The sequence below is a fragment of the Ischnura elegans genome, chromosome 5, assembly GCF_921293095.1.
Source record: "Ischnura elegans chromosome 5, ioIscEleg1.1, whole genome shotgun sequence".
Lineage (NCBI taxonomy): Eukaryota > Metazoa > Arthropoda > Insecta > Odonata > Coenagrionidae > Ischnura > Ischnura elegans.
Genome location: NC_060250.1, coordinates 105,249,708 through 105,262,872, shown reverse-complemented (window position 1 = coordinate 105,262,872; position 13,165 = coordinate 105,249,708). Strand labels below are relative to the sequence as shown.

General features: G+C 36.4%; 1 protein-coding gene across 1 annotated transcript in view; it reads right to left on the bottom strand.

Moving 5' to 3' along the window:
- LOC124159382 (dual oxidase) overlaps positions 1-13,165 on the bottom strand; it is a 255,853-nt gene that overhangs the window by 201,094 nt on the left and 41,594 nt on the right. The window contains exon 2 of the mRNA XM_046535156.1: positions 6,403-6,483. Within this exon, the coding sequence (XP_046391112.1) occupies positions 6,403-6,483 (81 nt within the window). The remainder of the gene's footprint in view (positions 1-6,402; positions 6,484-13,165) is intronic.

Here is a 13,165-nt window from a genome sequence, read left to right as displayed (position 1 = left end):
GACTATATCTGTAAAAACTAATTTCCTGCAAGTATTATGTTTCAAACTAGGTATTTCTTTCATACGGATTCCCAAAAATGTCCGATTATCAACGAGTATTAACCCCTATCTAGTCTAGATACCCACCGCATCTTCAGTTCTAACCCGCCTCCTCCTCATCAGTCTCTTTATTAATTATCTCCATCAATACACTTCTCCAGCATTAAATTACACATTCCCTTGGTACTCCTGAATTTAAGTTCCACTACGAGTGCCTCGTCATCCCTATCTCCCACCTCCACCTCTCAGAGATCCTTGGTAAACCCTCTCTTTACACTTCATCAAAGTTTTACACTACTTCAGATGTTCCCAATTAAGTCTAAAAATATATCAATTCCTTGAAGTTAAGAAGAAATTGAACTATTTTATCGCACACTCTGGGAAATATACCGCATCAGTGAGTTTATCCTAACTACCTGGCCCTAGCAAATTGAAGATAGAAGATTGTGAATTCATATTTTACTTCAGCGTGTATTGCGTCTTCAGTAGGCATAACCTTCGGGAACGATACACAACTAACCTTTAATTTATTACATATATTACACCCACGGGAATAAAATAAGTAAAAATATCATTTTAAAAACTGCAAACAATGACAAAAATTTTTCTCGTGAATCGTCATGGACATTCAGTGATTCAGAGTTTCGCAGATTATCTTTCACTCCAATGGTTTCGGATCACGTTTTGCAGTGGCCTCTCACGCGTTAAGATACCGACGCACAAAAAAGATACCCTCGCTCTAATAAGATATCCGTCCAATTCCTTGATTTACGAGTCATTAAAAGCTGAAGTTTAATTACAGTTTTAGAGACGGAAAATTATAGGCTGGAATGATCTAGTGACTTTTTCTTTTCTCAAGAGCTAACATCTCACTCAAACTAAATGTGATGAACATTTATGAGTGTTGCGCCGTCCAGCTAATTAATTTCATTAATAGAATGGAATCGAATGCACAGTGCAAATGGACCCTTAATGCTGTAATAGGCACTAAAAAAAGTCACATTCAAACTCAGTCTTTTCATTAAACACATTAAAAAATGATCGATTATGATTGAAGATTATGAGCTCTCGAGCACATCAGAGAGGATATGTGGGTAATAAAGAAGGGATCAACGACCAATTAGGAATGGGAGCACGGAGGAATGAATCAAGATACGCCTTAAGATACTCGGTGAGAGACGGAGAAAAAATCATTCTGCTAATTCACACATTGTCATTTCCATTGGGCAAGTCCACTTGGATACTCGTTGGAGCGACTCGTGCAATCTCTTTATTCCGGCCGTTCGCAAAAATGGAGAGTGGAGTGGTTGAAAACGAATGCATTGAAGAAGGGAAATTAGAGCTACACCAAGGACAAAAAAGATCACGTTTTCCTTCATTTCTAAAGGAAATAGGACACATGGGCGCGACACTCTTCGATGGACAAGTAGCAAATAGGATTGCGGAATGACACTTCAAATGGCGACATAAAAGCGATGACGCACAAAACACCCGCCTCGGTCGTAGAATAAAAAAATGGAGGTGAAGGAGAAGTTTTGTGCCGTAAAAATATCATGAGGGAGATAAATTTAGAAATAAAGCACTAATGCGATGTCAAATTGGAAATGTTAAATTTTAAAAGCCAGAAAATACCAAGAAAAATACCACTCACTTTGAACTGTACTTGAAATCGTACAAGACCAAGTGCTCCATACTATCTTATCGCTCCTGACCTACAGCCATTTCCATGGAGAAGAAAAAGTGCTCGACCACCCTCTCGTAAGACTTTTATTTCTCCTCCACAGAGATTACGCAATATCGTTATTTCATGTGTATTCGGACCGAGCACGAATTCATTAATTCACGCCACACATTGAAACCAGAACAAAGATCCAATCTCAACATAATCCATCCCTCAAATAAATGTATTAATACCGAGCAGAGTCTCCGCGCTGTGCAAAATACCGGGGTCGTGACAGACGGACAATTGCGAAGGTGAACTCCTGCTTTAAGAGACTGGTCACTGGCAGAAGACTGGAATTGGAAACCCATGCATGAGCACGTGGAGAAGGGGTGGGTAGGAACGAGAGGGGCTGGATGAGGTTTTCAGCCTCTTGGGAAACACAAAGGGCACACAGCGAATGAGCGATGACTCTGCTGAAGGATAAGAAAGGGTGGTAGCAGGAGCCCATCTATCCTTCCGACGGCCGTCCACGACTGTTGGGTGGGGTCGTCCATCTGGGACCGTAGCACACGGAGCGGAGAAGGATCTCCAACCGCCTCAGCATCCAGTTAAAACGGGGTTACAGCGCTGAGGGTGACAAGAGCGAAGCGAACGATATCACCGAATCGCTTGAGTGTCATGTACTTCAAAACCAGAAGGGAGGAGAAAACAACACATTCTAGAATCAAAAATGTTCGAGTGCACAAGACTAATGTAACTTCAAATCGGAGACTTAAACGCTTGAATTAGAAATATAAACGCCCTAAGACAATACTTAGATCTTTTTAACCTATTCTATCTCAAATAATGAAGGCTCCTGTTAAGTTTAAGATCTAAGTACATAACAAAATCTCCGGCTTGGAACATAATCAGCTGAATTTCTGTCAAAACCTTAATTATAATATTTGTATTGAAGATTAAAAGATAAAAATTATAATGTAACCTATATGGGAAAGAAATATTTCTTATCACTACTAGAAAGGTAACTACTTGCACTAACCCTGAATGACTTCATAGACGTTTTGCCCTGTTCTTTGGTATAATCGCAGACACATTGCATGAATTTTAAAAGATAAGTAGAAAACTAGCTTATGCGCAAGAGACACTAAACGGAATAGAAAATCCTTATCCCCAAAAATTAATTTGTCACATTCTAAAAAAATGATCATAGTGATTGTACCTCATTAACGGATTACATTCAAATTTTTGTGTATCCAATTAGATATACGCCAGTGACATATGGTGGCCAGGTAAAGTAACATGAAAGCAACATTCCATCAAATCATTATCAAAAAGTAAGTTAATATTTCCGAAACATATTTTCAAATATGTTTTCAATTTCTTATAATTCTTATGACTTTAAATTAATATAAAAATAAAATATTTCGATTTTGAAGTTGAAGCAACTAAAGAACGGAGCGCTTAACGCAAAATCACGATCCTTTGTTTTTCCTTTGTACTTCGGGGAGAAAAATAAATTCCTTTTTTTTATCTCGATGCAACCAGACGCTTTGAGATTTCCCCGACAAGACCGACCTCATTTCTGAGATTTAAAGAAACATTTTTATCAGAGCTGCTGATCTAAAACAGCTCAATAAGCATGCTTATGAGAACACCTGCATGAATCTAGGACTAGAGTAAAGTGAAAGGATATTAAGTGTACAATACTACAAATGAAAAATTACCATCACTAAGATCAAATTTAGTGCCTGAAACACAAAACCTCCCTTCGAAAGACAAACAGTTAATTTAACTGACATTAGTCACGAATCAAAACAGAAATTAAAAGATTTTCCACACCGTATGACTGTTATGCTGTGAAGGCAATTCAACAATTGCCTTTAGCGTATTACTATTGCATTTCAAAATATATCTATTATATCTTTTACACAAAAAAGATAATCGTATAATTGAAAAGAAGATGTTACTCTAGGAATAAACAGGTACGGTATGAGAAAGCCTTATTCCAATAGAACGGACGATAATACGGCAGGTGAGGAATAAAAAGCATTAAAATTTGCTATGATAACGATATGTTTCATTATCATGACAGGTTGTAAAATAAAGTTACCTAAGGTGAATTCCAGAAACATTTCGTGCGTTTTAAAACTTTTTATTTAATAGCTAAGTGGATAAACCCAAATTGGATATTAGCAAAACGGATAAGAGCATGTTAAACAAACGAACTCACATTTTGATTGTTAAGGCAGCAGTTAAGAGATCACTATTGAATCGTAAACCAGCTGAATACTAAAATTGGTAGTAAGTTTATACTATTCCAATTTAGGACATACAATTTATTTACAATTGTTTAAACACTACAAAACATAAACATTTCAATTCCCAAAATACCACCAAAAATCTAAATAAAATAGAAATCAAAGTTCTATATTTTTATTAGAAAATACTTTTAACTCCCTGTTAAATTTGAGTAAAAAAACAGGATTTGACACAGAGATTCATCAGTGCCTGAATCTCATTTGGATCAACCTTATAATTTAATTACCCAACTTAGAAAACGGTTCGAATGATAAAGCAAGCTCTGCTAAGTCTTGGAAACAATAACTCGAACGCATGAAGCGAGGGAGAATCTGAGCCTCAAGAGGACCGAAAACCCTAAAAAATTATATTAACCGAATACGGTGGCAATGTTAATTTCAATACTCCTAGATACTCGAAATGTTTATTTTAATTTGTCTAAGTTCTGAGAAATCATATTTCCGTCCAATAACTTACCATTTGTGTGTAGCAACAGCCACATTAGTAATCCTCATAGTGATAAGAGAAACTAGAGGGATCACACCCAGGCAAAGTGCGGCAAGGACAAAATGTAAGGCGTCTTACCTTGCTTTAATCCTTCAAAGGTCCCAGCGACCAGTGGCGCAGCGAGGGGTGTTTTGGGGGATAACCCCCCCCCCCCCCAGAGCTCAGAGAATTTTTAAGTTTAACACATTTTACTTAATTGGACTCTATTACTTATAGAATAGTGTTAGGATTAATCAAATATCCCTCAAGCCGTAAAACTCGCTACTTTGAAACATTATTCTTAACATTTCACTGGAGTAAGGCCCCCGCAACTCCTGCTTACCCTGTCGGGTGTACAATACCCTCACACCCCTAAGTATTAGTTGCATCTAAAACCCGCCCTATCCTAAATTCTTAGCTGAGCCCCTGCCAGCGACAATCAGTTTTGAGTTGAGTCGATTCAATCAATGAATTTGACTGAATAAACCGAAAATTACCATAGCTAAAAATGCAAGAAAAATCAAAAATGTCCCAAATTTCAAGTATTTTCCATTAAAATTGATTCAACGGTGTTTTAATAATGTTACATGAAATTTAAAAACATAGCTTGGTGCTATACGAGTGCAACTGGCAAGATTTGAGGATTTAAGACTCTTCCAAGGACTGCTATGGTCAGCAATAAGAGCAGGAGAGCTGCGGGCGGCCACAAAATCCTCGATTGGGCGAGAGGCGGGGGAGGAGGAGAGGCATGGTCGGAGAGCGGTTTGATGCGGGGGAGGACCGCGTCCTTGATCTACGACCACGCCCGGCCCGTCGCGATTGTTTCGAGAAAAAAATACGCAAGCGAAATAATAGCGCTTGATACAGGCGATATTGCATCCGCTTCAAAATTTGATTTCAGCTCGATGAAGCGGGCGATGAGGGATAACCTCTACGGAATGGGTCACACTGAATGAAGTTCGTCGCCCCGATATCGATTAGTGGGTGACATCCTCCAGCGCAGGGACTACAGAAAGGAATATTTCCCAAAATGAAACTCATTATTTAACGAAAACTAAAAATATCTACTAAGTAAACAAACCAGAAAGAATAATGAGCAGTACTCCACCCCTGCTAATTGAAATATCTCCTTGAACATTTGAAAAGAACCATGATTAAATATCTGAATGCCATGGGACAAAGTTTTTTACGATGACAATTGATATATTTCAGTTAAAAATACAAGGGATGTAAAAACACGTAAGTACGATTATTTGTGTGGTCCATCATTTTAAACCATTCACATAATAGGTACTTCAATTGACGACCTAGCTAACCTCAGCAGCTCTGTTCTACTATTCGTTCCAATCACTGACGGCAAAGCATGTCTCATGTAGCCCACACATGTGCATATTTTGTAGAGCACTGGTGAGAATGAAATAAAAATACAACAGGCCACTGGTGTGAACTGTGCTTCAGAATTTAAAAATTAAAAAAATCTTCAAACTTCATTGAAACTAGTATAAATATGAGTTAATGTTGAAGTTGACAAAAATTTAATTATAATTTAAGATAGGTCTGCCGACCTCGCTGGATTATAGGTATGGAGAAAAATTAAATAAACTAGATATTACGAGTCCAAAAACCTAGTTGCGTTTTCTCTATAGCGAAAAGTGACGACGCTTGTGCAGCAAGACCCGTTGAAGCCGTCATTGATTGTGAGTAATGTTTTATTTTCTAAAAATGGGAACATGGAAAATTTCGTTTTTTACCGAGAAAATAATTTCCATTTCAGGAAGATTCAATTGCAGGGTATTATAGGTAACCATAAATACGACGTTAGTTTTGCTTGAAATGTGGGTCTTTCCAATGCCAGCCCATTGTATATATTTAATATTTAATGTCTTGTCTTAAGGAGGAGAAAATAAGGGACTTACCTATCGATCCCCAATCCGGGTGTGCAAGATTATTAAACCATCCATCATGTCTTTGTCTCTCTGTGTTGCTGTACATCCGATCTGCAAAAAAGAGATGTTAATCATTAACAAGTAATAAATTTTGAGGAATACACTATAAAAATTGATAAATTCAAATAAACTGAGAATAAAAATATTCTCCGTAAGGTAAAATTTTATTCTATACTTTTACTTAAATAGTTACTGATCATATTTTATACTTAAAGCAAAAGAGAATTGAAATTTTTGATCAAAAATTCTGAACTTTTTTGTAAAAATATTTGTTGGTCGAAGGTTCGTCTACAAGAGAAAAGGCGCATTTCTAGTCCATGTGCATATTACTTCTCGATAAATTTGAGATTCGATGCAGCACATAGGTAACTATTACTGCAAAAATCAAGTAATTAAATTTATTCCACTTCAACCACCAGATTAAGTGTACAGTTTTTTGGTTTCATTCATGACTTCAACCGCCAACATATAAGGGGTAGTTAAGTGCACACAAAAAATTGCATGTTAACTGATACGCTAAGAAAACCTCCTATAGTGCCAGTTATGTCAGGAATTGGTGCGTAGGATAACAACACCAAAACCGCATGAGACCGCAATAGCGCTATAGTGGAGATGATACGGTTGAGTGGAATAAGAGTGTAACTAATGAAATGTCTCACATTGGAATTCTTACTTCTCTCATTCTATTCGTCAATCATTCATTGCAAAACAGATCCCCGTAGACACAGATGGCAAAACACACTCCTTTCCATTAAGGTTCTGGAAAAGTAATGGAGTCATTTCCGAGAGAAGTAAATTTGATTAGTAGAATAGAATTTATAATGACCATATCCTATCAAAGAGTCTAATTTCATTTTGGAAAAATATAACAACTGAAAGACGAAAACACGCCACTGAATCTGTTAGAACAGTCCTGAGCTTAGCTGTTCACAGAGTTGATTCAATTTAAGTAATTATTTACGTAAATTCACTTTGATTGCTTTGCTTGACTTTGATTGGTGGCGCTTGATTCCAGATTTCATGTTGGAAACTAATAAAATTGTTCAAGAAGAAACAGCAATAATGACAAATATAATAAAGAGAAACGAAAATACAAGAAAAGAATGGACCTTACTATATCATGGATAGCTTAATTTTATCGAAATAAAATAAGAAAAACTTCCGAAATAATGATTATTTGAAGTATTTTCTACAGAATCATCAGACCAAAACCAATCATAGAGAATAGAATCTTCTCATTATTTTCACCATGGAATTAAAATTTCCGCAACTTAAACTATAAGACAGGTCATGAGAATACGATTGTTTAATATCAGAAGAAATGATATTACCTAAGCTTCATTTTACAATATTAAGAAAAAGAACGTTCCGAGAGGGTGATTAGCCAATCCCCAATTTCCTCTTTGAACACGAGATTACTTAATGGTGGGCGCTTGACACCTCACTCACAGAACCAAGAGTATGTGTTAAATGATACACTGATCATAAGTTGACATTAGCATGTTATTCGAAGTAGGTGTATGGTCATATATGACGGTGCATGAAGTCGTTACATGCTGATAATTGACGAGAAAAGGAAATAATTAATGACAGAGTTTTAGATGAAATCCCAAAATGATCTCGAAAACAATACAAACATCAGAAAAGTTTATTGCACTCCATCGAACAAAGTTTTAAATGCGAGCCTGGAGAAGAAAATAACCAAGCATTGAAAAGAAATCGTTCCAAATAGCATGCCAAAGAGTGAATAAATAGTGCAATGTTAATATAATAAGTAAACAAACAATAAACTCGCAAGTAAGTAATTGAACATCGCGAAGCTCGGCAAAGTGGCCTAGACTACTAACCCATGGTGTTTTCCCTGGGGGAGATCCCCGACAATGACGGCGAACAATCTCCCCTCTCATCCTTGATTTTTTTTTTTTAAGAGTGCCGCAGCTTTTTATGGCCTGAATAAATTGGGCAGGTATTGTGAAATGGTAATGGCTTCACTAAGAGAACGTCCACTGCGAATGTTGTTCACCAGGGAGATATTCGCCCCTCCCCTTTCCCCTACCCTCACTTGTGCCGAATCATGAATATTCTCGAGGGCGTTTATTCTGGTAATTATATGCGATCACTTACAGAAATTAACGAATAAATTAGCAAATTACGCTATGATTGTTGTAATACCTTCTAATGGCAAACAAATGTTAGCTGAAGCTAACCCTTAGCGACTGACGAAGAGGAATATACATGCCAGCATACCTGTACAACAAAGAGAAGACAATAAAATAAGGAAAATAGTAAGATTCCCGATATTTGAAATGGAGAATACCTTACCAACTGTGCACCTGTTAGGGTCGGTTTTATTCTAGTTAATTTTTTCGGAACTTAATACTGCATTACATAAGTTAACTCTGTAACGTAAAATTTAACTGTGTTATCCATTTGAGGTTACCTGTTTAACTAACCATTATCCCGAACTACTTTTCATTGCTTTAACTTTCTAATATTTATTTTTTTAAAGTGAAGGTTAAGACAGTATCATGTTCCAGTTAACCTTAATTAGAGATTATAAAAGCGGACCTAAATATTCGACAGAGAACTGACAAGTATGAATTATTTCTACTGATTAAAGTTCTACCTACTAACAACCTAGATTCCATACGTTTTTCCATTGAAAATTTTGCAAAACTCAATGAAAGTCTTCAAGGCAAGCCTTTTACAAGCTTCTCTTCCTTTTACAAGCCTATCAACAAGCTTCTAATGAAGATATCAGTAGTCGAAGCTTGATCACTCATCCCTCTAAAAACGGAACGATTGTAGTTAAAATTTATTTTGCGTTTACATTTCGCTCCGTTGCTACACCGCTTTAGCCACGAAGCCATTTTCTTTTGAAAATAATTTTTGGTTTCGTTAATTTCTCTATCTAAGAAACTAAAAATTGTGCCATTTAACAGAGTATTTATAATGTGCATTTGCCAAAAAATATTTCCATTCAATAAAATTCCTATTTCGCGAAGTCCCGACGGAATAAATAATCCGTGTGAAAGGAGCTAAAATAGCAGGGATGGGTAGGTAGGTTTCGAAAAAAAACGATAATCTAGCACAAAGCAGATGACGAGTTTCCCCGTCTGCTATTTCTATGACAGCACCGTCGAAGAAACACCATCCTTTCGCAATTATCGTGGTCGAAGAATATAAATTGTGGCCTTAGGATCCCGTCTACCGCACAGCCCATCTGAAACGAGACCAGTGCTGAAACTCGATAGCCTTAAGTCCTCAAAAAACCAAAGACGGAAAAAAGACTAAGTTTCCCTAGGTTCACTGTTACGAAAACAGCATTACTACAGGCGAGAGCAATTTAAGAACCCAATAAATAAACGTTTAAAGGAAGATAATTATTTTAAAACTGAATAAACTATACCAAAATAGTACACAACATAAGCTAGCATTCATTTGGTGTTTATAAACGAACGAAGATGGTGTGTAAACAATTTCAGACTTCAAGTTTAATATTCGTAAGCATTGGATGTCAATTTCATAAAGACATCACAAATCACCCTTAAGTGAACCTAAATATTAGGCTCAGAAGAGCGATGAAAATTTGCTTAAAACTCTCAGAAAATGAATAAATATATTCCTCAGTAATTAAATACCTCAGTCCAGCAGTGAAAGCAAGCGTTGAAAATACAGTTTACAGTAAAAAAACAAACTTATATACCACTAGCTGTAAACTACAAATCCGCTCTACATTTCAAGCGCATTAATTTTATTTCAATGTCTTCGCTCCAAGTGCCTCCATATTCGAATTCGTCGTGACAGCTTGTGAACAGCCCGAGGACAGAAGAGGGAGGTTAAGAGGGTGACTCCTAGCAATGATGAAAGAATGAATCATGGAAAAAAATCATGACGGAAAGGGGACGGAAGGAATGAAAGGTTACCGCGCCTAGTCTGAAGAATCAAACATGGCAAGGAGACAGACATCGTTGAAAAGACTAGGGCAGGGAGTATGTCTTTAATTTGCTCCTCCCTTCGTGACACGATTCTGCAGAACCGCCCGACCACACCCCACTAGCGACGCCCGTGTTTGATCAGGCGAAGTCACTGGAGACAACTTCCATTGGGCCCAATTAATCGGGCCCTGTGCCATGAATTAAACGAAAAATGTGAAAACACGAAATACATCTTAGTTCAGCGAATTTTTTAATCGTATTATTGGATCCATTGTTAACTTTTGACCCGATTTTATCAATTTTACGAGATAGCTTTTTCTGCTAAACGGATGGTCAAGCCTGAAATAAACAGTTCTTACGGTAGCTGAGTCGCTGCTAAAAGCTTAGAAAAACGCTAAAAATCCGTGCATTTAATTTATTCTGCCGATTACGGTAGATTTACAATTGGGATGGCATTAAGTCAATCATCCCCACTGTCCCACCATCCCAAACTTCCCTCCACAATTGCTGTTTAGGCTACCGTTGTACTTATAAATCCCATTCGCCAATGGAAAATAAAATATCATTTAAGGATTTCTGAAAGTTAAAGTAGGTTTATATGAGCACTTTGCGAATCTTCCCAACTGTCCCATATTTGTCTTGACTCACAAAATATACATAGTAATAGTAATATATATATTAACTATTTCACCAGAATGGTCAATCTTCCACCAATAACGGTAAATAACGTCATATCATGAAAACCAGAACATAAAAAGAGCAGGTAGAGAAACGTGAAAAGCTAGAAGTTATAAAAGGAAAATGACCGAAGAATATCGAAATAGCTGAGACATAAAAGCTAAGGAGATAAGTAAGATGTGTTGTCCGATTGCTGAATTAATTAAGACTTTGCACTCAAAAACTTGTAAGAATAAAATATATCCTTCAATGATTTGAGGAATAATCCCATAGTGTGAAAAGGGATCAAGAAAGTTTGTAAACGGCAAAAAGTTAGGTAAGTACATAACAATGCATCAGTGATGACACTATATTACGTATTTTCGCCGAATTTTCGCAAGAAAAACATTACAATTATTCGCTGAAGTAGGGAGAGGAAATTAGAAAACACTAGTGGTACTGCAAAAAGACAATCTATTCTAAAAATAATATTTTTTCGTGGTTATCAAACATACGCATGACTTTGCAACCACAAGAGGGAAATGTAAAGGCAATAAATCCTCACGGAGGCCGAGGTTGAATCGTGGGTTTCAAAAACTTTCCCCATAAACCCATCTCATTATGACACCCATAGCGTTTCCTTAATATTATTTATTCGAATTTGGAGGGGAAAGTATGAGAAGCAACTGCCCAAAAGCAATAAAGGCTATTCTCAGCTTTTTGGAAGGAGTTGCAATAAATGAGAAATATTCCTAATGCGATTCTAAGCAATGCCATATCTCATCAAGATCACGCAGAAAAGTATTTATCACTCTGCAAACTTCAACGTAATAGATTCCATTGCATGGACAGCTATTTTACTCTACCCAAAAAACAAGTACAAACGCTTCAAACTAATTGACTTCTCATAGTGCGTTAAAAAACAACCGGAGAACCGTACATCTTACATTATTGTCTAATATTTAAATTGTTTTAAGATATCCTTAAATGGTATCAGTATTTTTCCACTCATGTATCAATTGCAAAATGACGTTGCGTAAACTTTAATGAGGGCTTAAAAAAGAAAACGCAAATCACACGGGTACATTCCAATACTGCTAAAACTTTTTCGGAGGGATGAAAAAATTACCATAAAACAAGCAGTAATAAATCCTGGAAGCACATCGGCCATTGATAAACTTTCCTCTCCATAATGTCTTGCATCGAGTGCTGGAACTTGAATAACAGGAAAGTTCGATTGCCAAAATAAAATATTATGTCAAGGCTACTTCAATTGTCTTTCTCCGTCTGCAAAGCGTAACGAGAGAGCAGGTTGCCATGAATGAAAGCCAAATGGCTGCATCCACAGCCATTCATTTCCAGAAAATAAGCTTCAGAAAGAACCATTAAGCTGCTGACCTGTGACGGTTTCCGGCAGACATGTTCACGCTTCATCGATTTGGCATGAGAGTAATCAAACATTTCTTTATGTTTCGTAATGGCTTTCACAATAAAGTACACGAGGACTGGGGATACCTTCAGTTCAATCAATGAAATTTAATCACGAAAAAAATAGAATGAATAGCTATAACGCATTAAGACACGCAATATACACAATAATCCATACAAAAATAGAAAAATAGAGAAAAATATTAACTGAGTAAATTTTACCATCACTATCATCCCATTGAACAATGACAGACTCGTTGCGATTTACCACTTCTTTTAAAAACCATTTCCGCCCCGAATTTCGACATTTAATTCCTTCTATTCATAATTCAATTCTTTACATTAAAATTTTAAGTATATGCCCAAAGATGGCTGACAGTATCAGCTACTATATCATATTTTCAGTAAATAATTGAGTTTTAGAGAGTTTAGGAAAATGTAACCCGAGACATAAGTCAGGAAAAGATAAAAATTTAGCTAAAATTTCGTAGTGCTGTTGGAATCCTTCAGTTTTACAAAATTCTACACATTTCCCAAAATACCATGTCAACGTAGAGAAGTATGCATTCAAAATTGTGAATTACTTTATAAAATTAGGTCATACACAACTAAAACGTTTAAAATACTTCACTTTTTGATTTTTTCATATTGAATTAAAATATCCAACTAACCAAATACAAAAACCAACTTGTGATTAAATTTTTTGCATG